This window comes from Falco cherrug, chromosome 4 (genome assembly GCF_023634085.1).
Source record: "Falco cherrug isolate bFalChe1 chromosome 4, bFalChe1.pri, whole genome shotgun sequence".
NCBI lineage: Eukaryota > Metazoa > Chordata > Aves > Falconiformes > Falconidae > Falco > Falco cherrug.
This window is the reverse complement of record NC_073700.1, coordinates 3,780,584-3,798,231: the sequence shown is the minus strand read 5'-3', so window position 1 is coordinate 3,798,231 and position 17,648 is coordinate 3,780,584. Positions and strand designations below refer to the sequence as shown.

General features: G+C 42.0%; 1 protein-coding gene across 1 annotated transcript; it reads right to left on the bottom strand.

The window, feature by feature from the left end:
- Positions 1-1,714: 1,714 nt before the first annotated feature.
- LOC102056631 (haloacid dehalogenase-like hydrolase domain-containing 5) lies at positions 1,715-16,439 on the bottom strand. The gene is made up of 8 exons (XM_055710370.1): positions 16,280-16,439; positions 14,173-14,382; positions 12,977-13,089; positions 11,228-11,321; positions 9,980-10,013; positions 8,913-9,087; positions 6,669-6,857; positions 1,715-5,851 (listed from the first exon to the last, which is right to left on the bottom strand). Exons 1-8 carry the CDS (start codon positions 16,388-16,390, stop codon positions 5,455-5,457), a joined length of 1,323 nt encoding a protein of 440 aa, XP_055566345.1. The 5' UTR covers positions 16,391-16,439; the 3' UTR covers positions 1,715-5,454.
- Positions 16,440-17,648: the final 1,209 nt, after the last annotated feature.

Sequence of the window (17,648 nt, the reverse complement as noted above, 5' to 3'; positions counted from 1 at the left end):
CCTTGGAGAACTGTGTAGGGGCAATGGTTTTGCATTTTACTACTTCTATCCCATGGAAAAAGAAAAAGCTATAAAAAAGAAGAAAAAAAAAAAGGGGGATACAGAAGAGGAGAGGGTCACAGTTCTGCACTTCGCTTGCTGCCTGCGCTGCAGTCACCACTGCAGTGTGCAGCCGGGCTGAGGTAACGCCAAGATGGTGGAGAGTGCCCCCAGCCTCAGCCCCACCCCGAGAACCCCAGGACAAAACCCTCACCTCCATCGGGGAGCCACCTAAGCCCTGGCTGCCCTCACACAGCCGGAGGAGCCACCTAAGCCCTGGCTGCCCTCGCACAGCCGGCTCCTGCGGGGCCCACGCTCCCTGGGGCAGGCGAGGCAGCGCCGGCCTCCTGCCCGCAGCGGCCCCGGGCCAGCCCAGCCGCAGGGCTGCGGGCGCCTCGCAGGGTGAGACAAGGTCCCACCTGGGCTTTGCTCTGCTGAGCTGCGTACCTGCCTGGCATTGAAGAACAGTTTATTTATGTGAAAACCAAAGGTAGATTACCTTTCACGGGTAATTCATGTTCATGGGAGGTGGGCTAGACAACTACATTTTTGCAGCTTTTTGGGAGGCAAGCCACAGATGCCTTCTCAGAAAACCAGACACTAATTTGGAGATCGATTCGAGCTGTCTTCTGCCCAAAGAACAGGTTAATTTCACCAAAATGACAAATAATCCCCTCAAAAACTACAGACAGTGGTGGGGAAGCAAACACGGGCTGTGTGTGAAAGCAGGCATCATTGCATCCCCAAAGCCCAGCCCAAGCCCCACAAACGTTCTTCTGTATTCTCTCAGAATTTAATAGATCCTGGACTTAAATATCTCAGCTCTGCCAAAGTGCATGGTCCTGGTTTAGTTGGATCAAGGTGTCTTTTGATGGGAAGCTCCTGATCACCTCCCAGTTGCTCTGCAGAGCAGCCACCAAGCATGCTGGCCGGACTCCCGCGGGACGAAGCCCAACGCACCCCAGCAGAGGTCTGTATCATATAGCAGGTTGGGAACATCTCTCAAGCTTAGTAAAAACATTCATGTTAGAGGATCTTTTTCAATTTCTTACTGATTGTCTTCCAATCCTACTGCATCACAAAGGCTACGCTTCATCTCCTACCACCACTGAAATAGTTTTAATTTTTCTACAGATGATTTGATTACACTGTATTGCAGCATGTCATCACATCTGCGTTGCTGAAAACATCAGACACAGCAACATAGAGAGGGTTATCCCACAAAAAAATTACTGAGCAGTTTATGGAAAGTAGTAAACTACTGCAAAACACTGCAACAGATTATTGTGAATTACATCTTTAAGACAAGCTGCCTGGAACATGATCTTTTACTAAAAAAATCTGTAACTTTAAAACACTCCGTAACAAGTAATATCAGTAAGCATAGCAGACTGATTTTATACATGTAGGATGTGCTACAGAATAATTATTCCTTTCATTACATTTAAGAATATTCAAGTTTTGACATGATAAATTTAATTTTAAATGCAAGTTTTTTAATACTGAAGAGGAGATACCTGAAAATTAGTTTTTCTTCAAATATAAGTCTCAAATTCCTCTAACTGAGAAATGCTTCTACAGGAAAACATGTGATACGAAGACAATCTTGACTGGAGTTTAAAATAGTGTCAATTTTCTATTAGCAAAAATAAGTACAGGATGTGTTTTCAAAAGGTTGTTTTTGAGGTGTTTTTTTTAATAGAACAAAAGGTATCAAGAACAAAGATACTAATATACAAACAAAGAGCAAGTTCTGCTTACCGGGAACTTCAGCAAGATTCTCAGAAGTCTTTTTAAAACTGATTTCAGTGATCCATTTCTGCACATCCCGGTCACTTAGGTGTTTCAACAGTACATTCTAAACGTCAGAGTAGTATTGTAACATCCAAGAGTTTACGTATGCTATGACTGAAATACACTGAACATACCATGTGGGAAACACCATCTATTTCAAAGAGGTAAATGTCAAAGCTGAAAACATATTAAAGAAGGTGAGTGAAAATCCAGGTAAGAGGACATTCATGGAAAGGAGAGCAAAAGTTAAGACCGGATCTTGGTCTTTTTCTTAACTAATATAATATTCATTCATCTCACTCTTAGCTGAATAATTGGAAAGAATGTTTTACTAAATGCAGTTTTCCTTAAGAACTCTGAAAAAAAAAATCTTTCCAATACCAGAGATTGAGATTTCTTCTAAGGATTTCCACATCTTAGCTTGTTACTAACAAAGAATCACTATATTTCACTTTAAAATACCAAAGGAAGTGTTAGAAGTGACAGTGGTAACTCGATGCGATGTTTTATGACACCACTTTTCAAAAAAATTCTCACCTGTACCACTTCCTGAGTGAACAGGAGGCACAAAATTCAAAGAGTTGGAATTCTGTCAGTGTAGCATCTTCATTTGTAAAACATTAAATAATAACATAATTAACAACGTCTACTTTTTGAAGGGTCACATGAGTAAAAAGATCAAGATTACAAGTCTTCTGCAGAATTCACTATTCAGTAAAGCAGATGGAATGGCAGGTTTGCCTGGTCACATACCAGTACTTTAGCAGAAATATTTTCAACAGAAATTGAAGCAGAAATGTAAACTGGAGCGGGATGCACTGAGGGAGGAACACACATGCTTTTTTTTTTTTTTTTTTTTTTTTCTATATTGAGAAGTGTGCTATATTACTAATACCAGTAATATTTTAAAATTCTAACTGCAGTATAAGGGCTCGGTGCACATAAACATTGGAACATGCCACCAAGGAAGCAGCTTGCTTCCAGGCTCTAGAGCTAGACCTATACTGTGGGGTTGCAGTACTCATTAGGGAGTACACAATTTAATTGCAATGTACCTAGCTCAGCACTGCAATGAAGCTGTGTGAACATCAAGCAAGTGGATGCTGTGAGGTCCTTCACATTTGGCAAGAGCTCCAGGTAAAAACATCCTCAATGGTAACTCACTATACTCCTTCAAATCCTTCCTTAAAAATTTACTTTTCATGATATGTCACCAAAATCTTTGCCTAGCTCGCTGGCATACCACAAGCGTCTACTACACTAACATTTTTCTTTTGTGTTTCGTAGTAACACCCTTTATTAATCACCTTTGGCCACCATTTGTGGCAACAACTGCCAATTTTTTGTTTCACGCTGACACAGCTCAGTATCTAGTGGCACACTACTCCACTACTGGGACTCAGTTCATATGAAGAATCACATTAAAGATTGCTCAGACTCATCAGGCAACATTCACACCCCTGCAACACAGACGTAGCCCAAATGGTCCAAGAGGGATATAGACTAAAAACCTGCCTTCCTTTCAGTTAAAAAACAGTAGCAGCCTGATTAGCAGCCAAACATTTTTTTTTTCTGCATATGCATTGTAGCCTAATGTTTCCATGAGGGATGAAACCCACATATACACAGTTCCTTCATGAACCTTTTTAAGTATTCATGCATATTCTGGGGAAAAAATAAGAAACAAAGAGAACATTTTCTGTTCTTGACATCAACTTCCACATTTTTATTCCTTGCTTCACTGACAGCCTGAAACTGCTTTCAGTAGTAGTTAAAAGAGCTCTGCAACATGCTTCCATACTAAAAACATTGCAACTTCAAGTCATCCTGACATTTTACAAAACTACAATCTTTACTTAGAAAGATTTGGCATACTTTGCAAATAGTTGGCATATTACAGAAAAGTGCTAAAGAAATAAGTATATATCTGTTTATTGTAACCAATAAGAAAAGGCAAGAATGTGCTGCTGTGATACCTTCCCAGTGAAGAAACAGGAAACACACTGTTCAGAGCAGTGTCCTTAAACTGGATCCAGCAAGATACGTTGAAAACTACTGATGAAACACTCAAGAGTGAATGACTCAACAGTCCTGATAACAGAGAGGGGGATTACAGTGGTTTGCAAATGGAGAAAACACAACAAAAAGCTGACTGCATAGCAGCAATATTCTCTTTGTGATGTTTTCAGGTTTTGGTATCAGGATAATAAGCAGTGAAGAAGTTGGCATAAAGTGAAATTACTTCCTGGCCACCATCTGTCTATTAATGCTTTTAAGCTAGTGCTCTGCTAGTTCTGCAGGAACTTGGGAAAGGAAAACCCACAGATTTTCGTTTCTGCTATTTCTAATTGAAAAAATTGGGGAAAAAAGCAAACGAACAAACCACCATAAAAACCTGACTAGCCCCCAAGGTGATGATAAGTGGTATTTGTGTGTAATTTGACTTTGCGTTTAAAACACACTTAATTGGCTTATGTTTCCCAAAGTCAAGTCACAAGTATACCATACTTGTACATCATACTGTCTTGTAACAACACAAAAATATTTTCAAAGACATCTTTTGGATGAAAATGTTTTAAAGTATTTTACAAAAATAACATAAAATAACTTATTTTGTTTTTTTTTAAATGAGCAGCTATAAAAACCATGAACCAAACAACATATAACATTGACACAAGATGGAATATATTACACTAAAGGCCGGTTAATTACCACAGTAGTATGAAACTTCAAGTAAATTACTAGGCACTTTTTGCCCAAACAGTAGTCACTTGTTCAGTGGAAAAGTCCAAGTGACAGAAACGCCCAAAACGTAATTGCTAAAGCTTTCTAAGATTCTAAATTCCTCAAAAAAGTGCAGATAAAAAGGCAAAGACAAAAAGGCCAGGTATTATGCCACACAGGACATCCAATGTTAGCCACTTTTCTTACATGACTGTGCTCAGCTTAGCTGGAGTTCCAAAAATGGTGTTAACACGTCAGCATTCTCCATCTTACGTGGGCATTTCTATTAAGGCTTTACGTGTCAGAGTAGCGAGGAGCAACAGCAGCTTTGGACACACGGGAAAACAGATGAAAGGCTGCAGGGTTATATGGGAGCAAGTACAAAGTAGCAGAACAGATGAACTTCACTCTAATTTGAAAGAGCACTCGTTACCTGCAGTAATACATGTCGTGCTCTAAACCAGCCAATTTGTAATGGTGTGAATGACCCTAGCACCATAATCCAATATTCTGAAGACACCTAGAACTAAATGTTCCAACTTTTGTTCCAGCAAAAAAAAGAAGGTAGTGTGGTGTGGGAATTAAAGTACCAGTAACACGCATTAAGCTACTATGAAAAATTGCTATTAAAATACCTAACATAATGAATAGAAGGACAATAAAAGGGCAACTGAAGCAAAGAATTACATATTTTGAAGTACTTTAAAAGGAATTATTGATATTTAATACACTTATATTAAGTATATTAATATACCTATGTATACTTAATATAAGATTGTATTAATTTAAAAGTTTAACATTTCAGAAAGCAGCAGTTTGTGGCATGATTTTAAAGCACAGTTTGTTTTCTGGGATAAAAAGCACAGCACTGAGTAGTCCTTAAGAAATCACATCATCTCAATTAGGTGCAAAGCTCTCCAGCTGGAAGACCAGGTCTACAGCAGCATCAACATCTGGTACAATATGATCTGGTTCTACTAGACCAGGATCAAATCTAAAATCTCTGTGGCCATGGAACACTGTTTCAGATATGCTCTCCCTGGTATCTAAGGGCACCTCAGTGTGAGGGTTGTAAACCCCAGTACAAACAAGAACAGACCTACAGTGGGCAGCAGTTGCAGATGCTAACTCATTCTCCCAACTGTTGTCTATTTCATCATCCTGAGAGAGAGTGGCAGAGCCTCTGCCACCAGCAACTTTGGCCTGAACCCGTGATTTTGAACCTTTTCCGGAGTTCTCTTCGAGATAGCGATTGTAAAGGTTAGCACCATATACATCCGTCATGAGATTATCTCTGGAAACGTAAGAAGAAATTTTGGTCAGCAGTGCAATTTTAGTTGTCAAATTTCTATGTATGAAAGACATTTTTACAGTTATGATTTAACAATTTATCATTTACATAACTTTATGTGGAAGTATGCAGATAGGAAGAAACCCAATCCTATAGCTATTTTATTACACCACTTTCATTAAGCATGATAAAAGTGAGTAACTCTTCATGTTGAAATTGCAAACTAGAGCAGGGGGAGGGAAAATCAAGGATAGGTGTTAGCAGTCCATGAATAAGCTTATTGTATTTCCAAACATCTTGGAGACTCTGGAACAGTCTTTAATACAATACAGCTGTATCTCTTCTTACGAAAAGGATTCCATGATGTGACAGCACACACAGTAGCATATGACCCAGCTTAATGACCTCACAAATAAATTCTGGCTCTACTTTCTCTAATAACTGTCATTTACTCAAAGCTTGTTTTATTAGGTTTACTGGCATAACACCAACAAACATCCATTCAAATACTTTTTGTTAGATTTACACAGCCTATTACAGAAATAATAATAATTTTTAAAAAACAGGACACATCTTAGTTGCATATAAACTGGTTTTTGTGCTTCCACAGAAATTATACATAGAAAGAGCAAAGTATTAATTTTCAAGATTAGAAACAGCGGGGCTCAAAACCATTATAAAAATTACACCATAGCACCAAGAATGTTGGGTGGTCCCAACAGTATGAGAAACAAACTAGTAAGAGTTGTCTATTTTTCTTTGCTGGTATTTATGTTGCAAGTCCTTTCCTGCTGTACTCGTTAGCCTTATGATATCTTACCCGACAGCATAAAGAGTCTGAATAGGTTGCTTCCACTGCCGTTCTGCTGCCTGAGTCCTGATGAGGTATTCTGCGTACTGGTAGGTCAGTTTACTAGGTTTGCCCATTAAGGCCTCATATTTTAGATCTTTGCCAGTGATCTTCTTGTAAATGTTTTCCAAACAAACCATGAATGTTCCATGCCCAAACCTACAAAGGTGTAAAACCAAATCAAATTAGATAAGTACAGACTAAACAAAAAACCCAAGGCTTTTTTATTTCATGATCTTTTAGGAATAAATTCTGCAGCTATCAAATTTCCCCTCAGTTTGCACCCAACAATTCCACAGCTGTTTCACTGAAAATTAAGTGCTGATTAGGCAAATGATAAACACCACCATAAAAACATGTTACTGGGACAGCACAACAGACTTACCCATTTTTATAACGTATCAATGGTTTGTGTTAAGTGTTACTTGCATTTAAGATGCCCTAGTTACAAAAGTGATGCTTCTTGACATAACGCCTAGGCTGTTATCTACTCTCTGCAGTGACCTAACAGAATCAGATAAACCAACAAAGAGGAGAAATGGAAAATGAAAATTAGAATCAGACAGAAGGAAAACTGATCTCTCCTTAAATGCAAAACTCACTTGTAATACAGAAACAAAAAAACTTCATGGGTTTCTCCAATAATAATAATTAAAAAAAAAAAAGATGCAAAGGAGGATCGAAGAACAAACTCTAATTTTACAGCATGCTTTTGATAACTCAGTTACTCTGATCAAGGTGCAAACAGTGATGATGGGTCATCAACCAAGCCAGTAAATCAGGAGTTTAGAATATGTAATCTCATGATGAAAAAAAGAATAGTTTTATTTCACTACTGAAGTCAGGGTGTGGGATTAGGGATGAACTAATACATCACTTCAGAACACTGAATTACCAAAACACCCTAAGAAGAATAAATATTGCTACTCAACAATTTACATAAAATAAATTTCACACACTATTAAGAAGAGCTGCTAGGTAACTTCCAATGCACATAGGTTAGTTTATCTGCTCAAAACAGGTACCTATAGCATAAAAAAACCCCAAACAGCAATATAATGAGCATCAGAAGCCAGTAGAGATATATGAGGTGCACTAATAAAGAAATTAAGTCTCTAGTGGCCTCAAGATCAAAATAGTCTTTTAAGGATAAAAGCAACAGAGAAGAAAGCAGCTGTAGCACTTTCAGATTTGTTGCTTTGTACTATGAAATACCAGTAAATAAACATAAAATTAATTCCAGTAATTATCAGCAGCAGCTTAAAACAACTTAGTCATGGCATTATACTCCAATCATGAAGGTTAACTGCACTGACAGATGCAACCTTGTCATACTGTCAAACTCTAAGGAAAAAACAAACATTATATGGGGTCCTTCCCAAAGGACACAACTTAAACTATGTATTTTATTCGCTGCAGATATGTTGGTTGCTTTAGTCTAGCCTGAAACTATCACACATACATCTCTTACCAATGTGGTAATTAGACATGGCCTTTGCGTCCACGTAAGGATGTCTGACAAGGTCTTTGACAAGATCTTTGATCAAGGCAACAGTCAAGTCACAAAAACAATTTCTATTTCACTGTATGTTCAAATTTTAGATGTGGGGAAAGGGAGGGGAAACAAAACTAAAAGAACTACCTTCTATTGAAAATCAAAATCAAACAAAACCACTACCACACCTTGTTTGGTGTATTCTGCTTTGTTTTGTTCTTGTGTTCCTTAAAGAGCTCACTATATTATCCTCAGCTCAAAAACACTCCCTGCTTTCAACTAGCAGGGTCAGTTTATCCTACCAGAAACTGTAGGGTGGAAAAAAAAAATACCAAAGACCTAATGAAATGAAACAATGGCCTTGATAATTTTTAACATTTTGTCCTTTGAACTGAGACTCTGCAGCCCTCGGGCAAAAACCTATCAATGCCTACTCCCAGAAGAGTGGGGAAACAAAGAGTTTTAGGGCTTAACAGCAGTTTTTATCTTGAGTAACCGATTTCCTGAATGCAATAACGTAGATAGCAGTAAAGCAGCGTTTGCTGGAAGTGCACTGCTTTAGAGATGCTGTCTTCAAAGCTGAGCCCTACTGTGAAGCTATAGCAAGCATTTGGTGTAAAAGTATTGACTCTGAATTGTACTGAAGAAATGAGGAAACCCCAAATAATAAAACCCCCAAATGTCATCATAATAAACGTGCACGTTGTAATTGCACTTACCTTGGAGACTGTGCTTCAGCTACCCACATCAGATCCATGTTACAAGCAAGTACAGGAATGTGAGGGTAATTTTCATGGCGATACGGATTTCCAGGATAGCCACTTGTCAGCAAAACATCTATTATCAACTGAAGGTTGGTTTCCCATCTGACCGGCTCCCCAAACAAAACAACAGCTATGAGAACAAGAATTACAAAATGGAGTTACAGAATTGGTTAACAGTGCACCAAATCTGACATGAAATCTTGCTCTAAAGAAGTTAATTTGATTTAACTATGAACTGATGAGATAGTCACATTAGGTGTAACTTAGGGTGTTGATATATTACAATGTCCACGAATTCACAGAAAATCTCAGAAGTAACAAACTGCAAAATCTACAGGTTTAAGAGTATTTTTTTTACTGGCTATGTTTCTCCATAGCAGCACAGAATATTAACTTCTAAATATTGTATCTTTAAGTCTTCCACACCTTTTTGGATTCTATGTTTACACACATTACTTAAATAATCCATCAGAGATGTTATTTTGTTCATTTTAAAACAAAATTTGAATGTGTTTTTCAACATCTTTTTGGTCTCCAGCAATAATCTGACGTGGTTTTTGTAATCCTGAAGTTCAATTTCTACTTTCCTGTACTTCAGATGAGATGAGAGTGAATACATTGTACTGAAACAAGACGCTTTTCATAACTATAACTCTGAAATGACCACCCTGACTACTGTAAGAACCAGACCAATTATTTCTGAACACATAGCAATTCCTTCCTCATTTTTGAAAGGAAGGCAACAATAGCCTGTTAAAGGAAGATGAAAAAGAAAGCAGACCTCACCTACCTTCTCCAAAAAAAACCTTCAAAAACACATGGAGGAATAGTGCACACATTAAAAAAACCTAGCTATATCACACATGATACATTTCAAATCGATGACAGATGCCATTAACAAAGAAATCTTAGAATTGTGTCAGCCAACTTTCAGAAATGCCCAGCCATCTACAAACAAATTCTAGCTATAAAGATATTTCATCTGTTAATGGATAGTTGCAAGTTAAATAAAGACAACTGACCCTCAATCTTGGGAAGCTCCACAGCAGAAGGGTACTGCAATAAGAAAAAAGTGAAAGTTTTCTACAAGATCAAACATCTACTACTACTTGCAACACAATAAATTCAACTACAGCTCAGACAGTTGCCTTCTGCAACACCGACAGGAAAGCTACTGGATGGCATGTTTGATTATTGACTAAAAATAAAACATATACCTGACGTCAGTTTACTTAGAAACTTGTATTTCAATTCTGCAGTGAAATCTCGTGGCAAACAAGACAAGTCAGCGCATTCAACATCCGCCAGCCTCCTACACCTACTGAACTTCCTCTGGCAGGCTATAAAGCTTCACTTGCTCAATTTACTTCTGTACGGAAGTACGGATGTTTACTTTTCCACAGGAATAAGAGGCTTCTAGTATTAACAAGATATCTGAGAAGCAGTTTTTGAAACTTACTTCTTTAACACTGCTAAAAAATTAAAATGTGTTGCATAACACATAATATATTCGCTAAACAACAGGAGTTTGTTTGCACTTCATGATTTACTCCCTACAGTGACAAATACATTCAGTTTCTTGAACTTCCACATCCGCATGGTTGAGAAACAAGGCAAAAGGTGATGTAACTTAAGGTTTCTACGAAACCCAAGGAATTTTTTGACTTCACATGGGAAAAATCCACTCTATATACTGACCCTGAATATGTACAATACGCACACCTATTTACAGTGTATGTCTTCACTTTTTTAAAAAAATTTGCACAATTCAGTTGAAACCATACTGTTAATATTTAAATATATTTAAATAACTGTATAAACAAGAAAAGCAGTCTTTTGGAGAAAAATTACCTGCAAAGTTATCTGCAAAGCATTAATTTAAAATCGAAGCAACCTCACAGCCTAAAAACAATACCAAAACAGTAACAATCCTACAGTGAAAGAAAAAGCTTATTTGATCTTGTGCACATCTGAGGAAGCTAGTAAGCCTTCCAAGACGGATTTTGAATTAGGGATCTGTACTAAATTGTTTTCCCACAACACTAAGGTACAAACCCAAAGATTATGTTAAAGAATTCCACTGGTAGAAAAGCGTCTATACATTTTTTCCTGAAAATACTGTAATAAAAAAAAACATAAAGAAGCAGAAAAGCAAAGTCAAAGTAGAATGTAAGAGCAGCAGCATTAGTTTGGTAGTTGAAATACTGGCCCCTATTACAGCATGTCATCTAATGCGCAAAAAAAGTTTTAAAACAAAAATACATACTCACCAGAACGTTGGGTCTTCTGTCATGGTCAACTACATCTAGCAAAGGATGTTTCTCCCTCAGTGTTTCAATGGTAATAGGCTGACAGAAACCAAGGCTGGGAAAATACCAGTTAAGGATCCAGAACTGCTTCTATTAAAAGATTTTTTTAAAAATTTCATGTTGACACATTTAACATAGGCCACTTATCTGGTAAAGTAAATTATTTAGGAATGAAAGCAACAGATCGAAGACTGACTTTTTCTTCTGTGCGATGAAAAGATGATCATCCCATTATTTATAAACGGGAGACCCGTGTGCCTGAAATCTTAAAACAGAAAATACACATACATCTTTTCTCAAAAACAAAAAGCAAGAAGCCACTCTACACCAGCAATACTCTAAAATCATCTTTACCTAAGCACAAAAATAAGTTTATCTGGCAGCAAGGCAACATCTTTTGTAATTATTATAGGACAGAAATATGAGCTTGTGGAGACAGTATTTTCCTCGACTAACTCTGCTTTCCTTAGGCCATTATAGCTGCAAAGGTATAGCTATATAAACAAACACCATAAAGCTCAATCTCTTGCAAAATGGTGGGCTGGCCAACCAGGTTTAATTATGCTCTGCAAGCAGTTAAGATAAATACTGAAACATATCAAAAAAGCAAAGGACAAAAAGGGAAGAATAACCTACTGATTTGCATAGTAGTGCTTTTAAATGCTGATATATCCCATTAATTTAAACTTCATTAACAAGAGACAATCAAACTAAAACCACTCATTTATGTAAAAAGCAGTTGTGATGCTACTCACAATGCTAAGACAACTTCTCACAATGTAAATGAAAACAAGAGCTATGAAATTTATCAGTTATACAAACTAAGCCACCTGATTCTGTATTGGAATTAACATCACAGGCCATTTGTAAAGTTATTTTAAGATAAGATTATCCCATATGAAAATGCTATCTCCAGCAGGAATATGTTTTTTGTATTTTTATTCAGTCTTGCAATATATTTTTCTGTTAGCTATGCCTAACAAATTTTGACAATTAACTGGAACGCTCCTTCAGTAACTTTTTCTCATCTTTGTATTTGAAATAAAGTTTATCCTTACAGGTTGCATATACATTTTTAGCAACTTATGATTTACACCAACTTTACTTAAAATCCCAATAAAGGAAGAAGTGCGGAAGGGAGTTACTGGAAGCACGAGCAAAGATTATGCAAAAGTTAAGGTCATCAAATTACAGTTTGAAGCTTTGATACCACCATTATATCAACATAATTCAAGTTCTTTTTGGCAGTACAGCAGGAGAAAAATATTTTCAAGTGTAGTCCTACTCTAGATGTTGGTTACAAAAGCAATGCGACCTGGCCTGGCCACATGCTTACAAGCCGATCTTGAGTCACTGAGCTAAAAGCCACCCCTGATAAATAACAGATAGAATGCCATGCTCTCATCCTCAAGGAGCACAAACGCTTTGCGCTAAAGTGTCATTTACATATAAGTCAAAAAATTAATGTTCTCTTTTTTGCTTCCTCATTAAAAACAGATAGAACAAAGTAAAGCATGTATTGACATATCAACCATTTTAAAAACATTAATTTGACATCATCGTAACAACTAGCCTTGCTCATTACTGGATTTGCAGTGATGAAATATTTGGTCTTCACTTGATCCGCAGAATCCCCCTGAACTTGATTAAGGAAAATACTTAAACAGGAAGTTGTGCTGTGGTCGTTTGGTTTTTTTTTTTTAAAGATACTCTTGCGCAATATCAAGCAGCGGTCCTTGTCCAGATACAAGAACACATTTTTCATGAAAACGTTTGAACATCCGCAGAGGACTGTGTGACATCATCACCTGATCTTGTGAAATCTGTTTGGGATTTAAAAACAAAAGGAGTCTGCTGTTATCAGGTAAGTTACTCCTATGTAGATTTAATTAACAGATGTGAAATTCTGTGAATTACAAAACAATCATACGTGTCTACCTAAAACCCTACCACATGATTTTCTCCTAAGTTTTACAGACATCATGTTGATAATATGCCAAGGAAAAAAAATGCATTACTGACAAATTGTCGTACACACCCTTTTCAGTTTCCTGAATTACACCATTCAATATGAACACAAGGTTTTCTGTCCTGGTTTTACAGAATAACCTAATTCATTCCAAAAACAACCAGGGAAGAAGAATCAGAACTGCCTTAGTTCCAACTGGCGTTCCTTTGCAAGGCTGCAGTGTTGATTTAATTGTATCAGAAAACCATCTTCTTTTAGTTTACATATCACCCATTCCTTCGACAGGTATAAACCCAGTAGAACTATTATCCTGGAAGGATGCTGTTGATGAACCACTACTTATCACCTTTGCAGATCTAAAAACCCCTAAAATAATAGAGATGTCATTTTACCCATGACACACTGCATTTTATTGATACAGATACGTCCACGTCTGCTGATCCCTACTGAAACAAAAGGCACTGCAGAAGTGACTTTACAGCTTTCTCTTAGGAATGCTCAAACAGTCCCCAGCAGTGGGTAAGTCCTACTGGTAGCAGCACCCACAAATCAGGGGGCAATAATGTTTTACTACTTGTATCAAAAATGGGCAGGAAGCTCCCGTCTTGCACATTGTCACCAAAGACAGTCAGCTTGCTAGAGCAGCATTTCGTGTTATTGACACACACGGATTTTTATTCAGGAGAAGGCAAGATTTATTTGCACAATAATAATGGTGCAAAGAAATACCATTACGATTAGCTTTACCATTGGAAAAAGCAGTACCTTTAGCAATGGAAATACAGTTAGCTTTGGACACCATTTTGCTCCAGCAAATCATTTCAGGGGGCTTAAGGGAAAAATAAAAGTGATTAACTGAGCAGGATCTAATAGAAGATGGTACATGACACATTCACCATAAGTAAATAACTAAATAAACAGGATTTAATCTACTCACTGGAACTCCCAGGAGATGAGACAACTGATCAGCTTTCTTCTGGCGAAGGCAATTCCCGGCATTGGTGACAAATACTACAGGCACCAAGAATTGTCCCTGAGGATTCACTAGCTTTTGAAAGGCCGTTTTTGCAGCAGGAATTGGAGTCTTTCCTCGTACCAGTACACCATCGATGTCAAAAAGGAAACCAAAGGATGGCGGTATGTTGAGCTGCAGGAAAGAATTGGAAAGAAAGAGTACATTAGTGATGCCTATTCTTCCGCATGTTTGATGAGGCTTACAACAGCTAAAGCCCAATAAAAACAGACGCCTCCATGGAGAAGCTTTAACTTTGTCCCCTCAAGCTCCACGGAGCTTTAACTTTGCACATTTTAATGTGCCTTACAGACACATTCATATGCTAAAATACCTACCCCGAAAAAGGGAGCACTGCAACCCCTTTTCTTACACATACAGGCTCACCAGTTCTACCTTGCTTTATGAGTAGCTCCAGCATGTTTCAGAAGGCAGGGACAAATGGCGCTGAACTGATAAAAAGAGGTACAAAATACAGGCTGCTGTGCCAGGGGGTCACACTTTTGATTGATTCAACCCCGCTCTATTTCACAGGTAATTTCAATGCACAGAATACTAGCAAAACAAACTACTAACAAAACAAAGGTAAATTTTTCGGCAGCAGGTAACTCTTGAATGCAAATATTGTACTTGGCTCCTCCCTTACAGGATGTTCAGATACTAAAAGTGTCTAAAAGCTGTCACTTGCTGTTTTCTGTTTCATAGCGGGTTCGGTGATGACTAGATAGCTGTTGTGTTCCTTATACATCCTCTCAGGTGATCCTCAGTTTTACGTATGGCAGGCTAACACCCGCAGGTAAAGTTAGCACCTCCTTAAACAAAGATGTTGTTTGAGGTACTAAAGTTTATCTCCTTGTCTGCCTTTGAAGAGGTGAAGAGCTTGACTTGTAAGCTCGGAAAAGGAGAGCAGCGCTAGCTGGGGGCAGGCAAGGGGGGCCGGGTGATAAGCCTGAGGAGCGGAGGCAGAGCGGACTGTTGAACAATGGAACCGTTACTGAATCAGGTTGGAAAAAATGGACCAGAAATGATCTACAGTCTCAACGCCACTCCTCTGCCAAGCTTAAAATGGAATCCAGGGCTCTTGGGATTTATGATCCCCTCTTCACCGGGACAAAAAAGGAGCAAGAGGTTAAGCAGAGGCCGAGCGCGATGGGGAAGGGGGGTGCAGGCACGGCTCCAGCCGGCCGCGGCGGCACAGCCCGGGCGCCCCGGCAGCGCCCCGGCAGGGAGGAGGCGCTTGGCCCTTTCAGGCAGCACTTCGTTCTCATCCGTATTGCGCTGCTGCGCTCCTGGGCCGCGCCCGGCCCCCGCCGGGGCCACCGCTGCCACCGCCGCAGCCCCGGCTGTGCGGGCTGCCACCGCCCTGGCCCGGGATTCAGCGACGGGCGACACACGGGCACCTGCGAGCCCGAGCGCGCGCCGCTGCGCACCCCGCTCGTAACGGCCGGACTGCGAAGGCGCCGCGCGGTCCCCGGGGTGAACCGGGCGGGTCTTGCTCAGCCTCACGTGCCCGCTCCCACCCCCCGCCCCGGCAGCCGGTGCCTGTGGCGGCCCCGGGGCGCGGGTCCCGCCCCTCCCGCCACACGGGGACGGGGCGTGAGCGCGAGGGGACGAGGAAGCGCCGTTTGCCGGGTGCACGGAGAAAGGCGGAGCGAAGAGCGGCGCTGCGCGCAGGGGGAGCGAACGGTGCACGGCCGGGTCCCGGTCTCCGCTCTGGCCGCAACGGGGCACCCCCCGCGCCTGAGGCGCCCGGCAGCGGCGGCAGCAACTCCGGCGGGGGGTGGGGGTGTGCGGCCCCGGGCTGCTGGCCCGTAACGCGGCGCGGGCAGGGCCAACCCGGGCAGCGGGAGCCGCCGCTGCGGCAGCCCGGACCCCGCGGGCGCCCCTCGAACAGGGCGGGCGGCCCGGCCGCGCCCTGCCGCCCCGCCGGGGCCGGGTTCTGCGCCCACCGGCCGGGGCCGTTCAGGTTTCCCGGCGGCTCCGCTCCGCACCCCTCCCGGCGCCGCCCGCGCAGCCCCGGCCCCACGCTTACCGTGCGGCCGCCCCCGTCGGCCGCCGGCGCGCCACAGAGCCCGCCGGGTGCCGGGAGCCGGGGGGCGCCGGCCCTGAGCAGAGCGCGGAGCGGCGGCAGCGCCCGCCGCATGACGGCGCCGGCTGACGGGCAGCGGCGGAGCCGGGCGGCTTCTCCCGCCGCGGCCCGCCCCCCGCCCCGCCCCCTGCCCCCAAGCCCCGCCCCCCCGCCGCGGCCCGTCGGGCGGCGCCAAGCGCCAGGCAGGGCCCGGGGGGCGGCAGCCGGCGCGTCCCCCGCCACAGCCCGCGGCTCCGGCCGCCGCGTCACGCTGCGGGACCGCCAGCGCCTGCGGGACCCCAAACCCCGGCCGCAGCGCTGCGGGGGTCGCACCGCACGGACGCCGCCGGGTGAGGCACCAGGCGTGGGCCAGGCCGGGGCGGGCGCGGTGCGCAGCGCTGCCCTGCATCCCGCCCGGCCGCTCGCACGGGTCCGGCGAAGCCCCCTGCTCCCCGCGGCACGGCTCGGCTGCGGCCTCACCCCGGCACAAGGCAACCCGGCACCCGTCCAGCAGCACCCACCCATCGGAGCCCGTCCATCAGCACCCGTCCAGTGGAGCCCATCCATTGAAGCTCGTCCAGCAGCACTGCCAGCACAGCTGCCGTTAAGAGGCAGTGGAGCCAAATGCATTTCCAAAACACAAAAGCGAACCAAAATTGATGCAGATAACTAGGGAGGTTATCCCCTCAGAGCTCAAGCTGGGATCACACACAGCGCAGAACTCTGCGGCATACAGCAGAACAAGCAACATGTAGGCATGTATGAAATGAATTTCATAACCTTGGCACGTTCAAGGCTGAGGCGTTATACTGATGGTACGAGCTGTAAGCTCAACAACACACACGTATTTAAGTGCAGCTGCACGCTCAACGTAGGAGTTAATGCAGAGCCTACGTGTTGTTCCATCCTCCAGGACACACTACAAGATCCATTTGCTGGCTTTGGCTACAGAAGCTTCCCAGCCCCAGCAGCACCAGCATTTTGGCAGCCTGTAAGCAAGGAGAACGTGGGCATTTTGCTGTAGGTCACTGCTAGCAAGTAATTACTCTGTAGCTTGTCAGCTCAGATGCAGCCAAAAAGAGCATTCAGCTTCAAAATGCTTAGCACTCAGAGCTACACAGCAAATATTTGTGCAGCAGGTTTAAGCAGCAGCCAGTTTGCATTGCACAGCTCCGTATTGCATTTTTGTACACGTATCCCATTTCTGTGTTGGTCAGCAGAGATCAGCGATGCCTTAAAAACTTCTCTGTTTACATCGTTACATTGGTCTTGCTCAGGGCTGGTAGCTACTCCTATGAACATGAATACAATTACTATCCTGGCTTGATTTATG

What these genes read in the sequence shown, in the direction of transcription:
- LOC102056631 (XM_055710370.1), bottom strand. Translation starts at nt 16,390, where the DNA reads ATGCGGCGGGCGCTGCCGCCGCTCCGCGCTCTGCTCAGGGCCGGCGCC. An exon ending in CCGACGGGGGCGGCCGCACG is followed by an intron (nt 14,383 to 16,279) that starts GTAAGCGTGGGG and finishes TCTTTCCTGCAG; the next exon opens with CTCAACATACCGCCATCCTT. An exon ending in GGAGCTTCCCAAGATTGAGG is followed by an intron (nt 9,088 to 9,979) that starts GTCAGTTGTCTT and finishes TTGTTCTCATAG; the next exon opens with CTGTTGTTTTGTTTGGGGAG.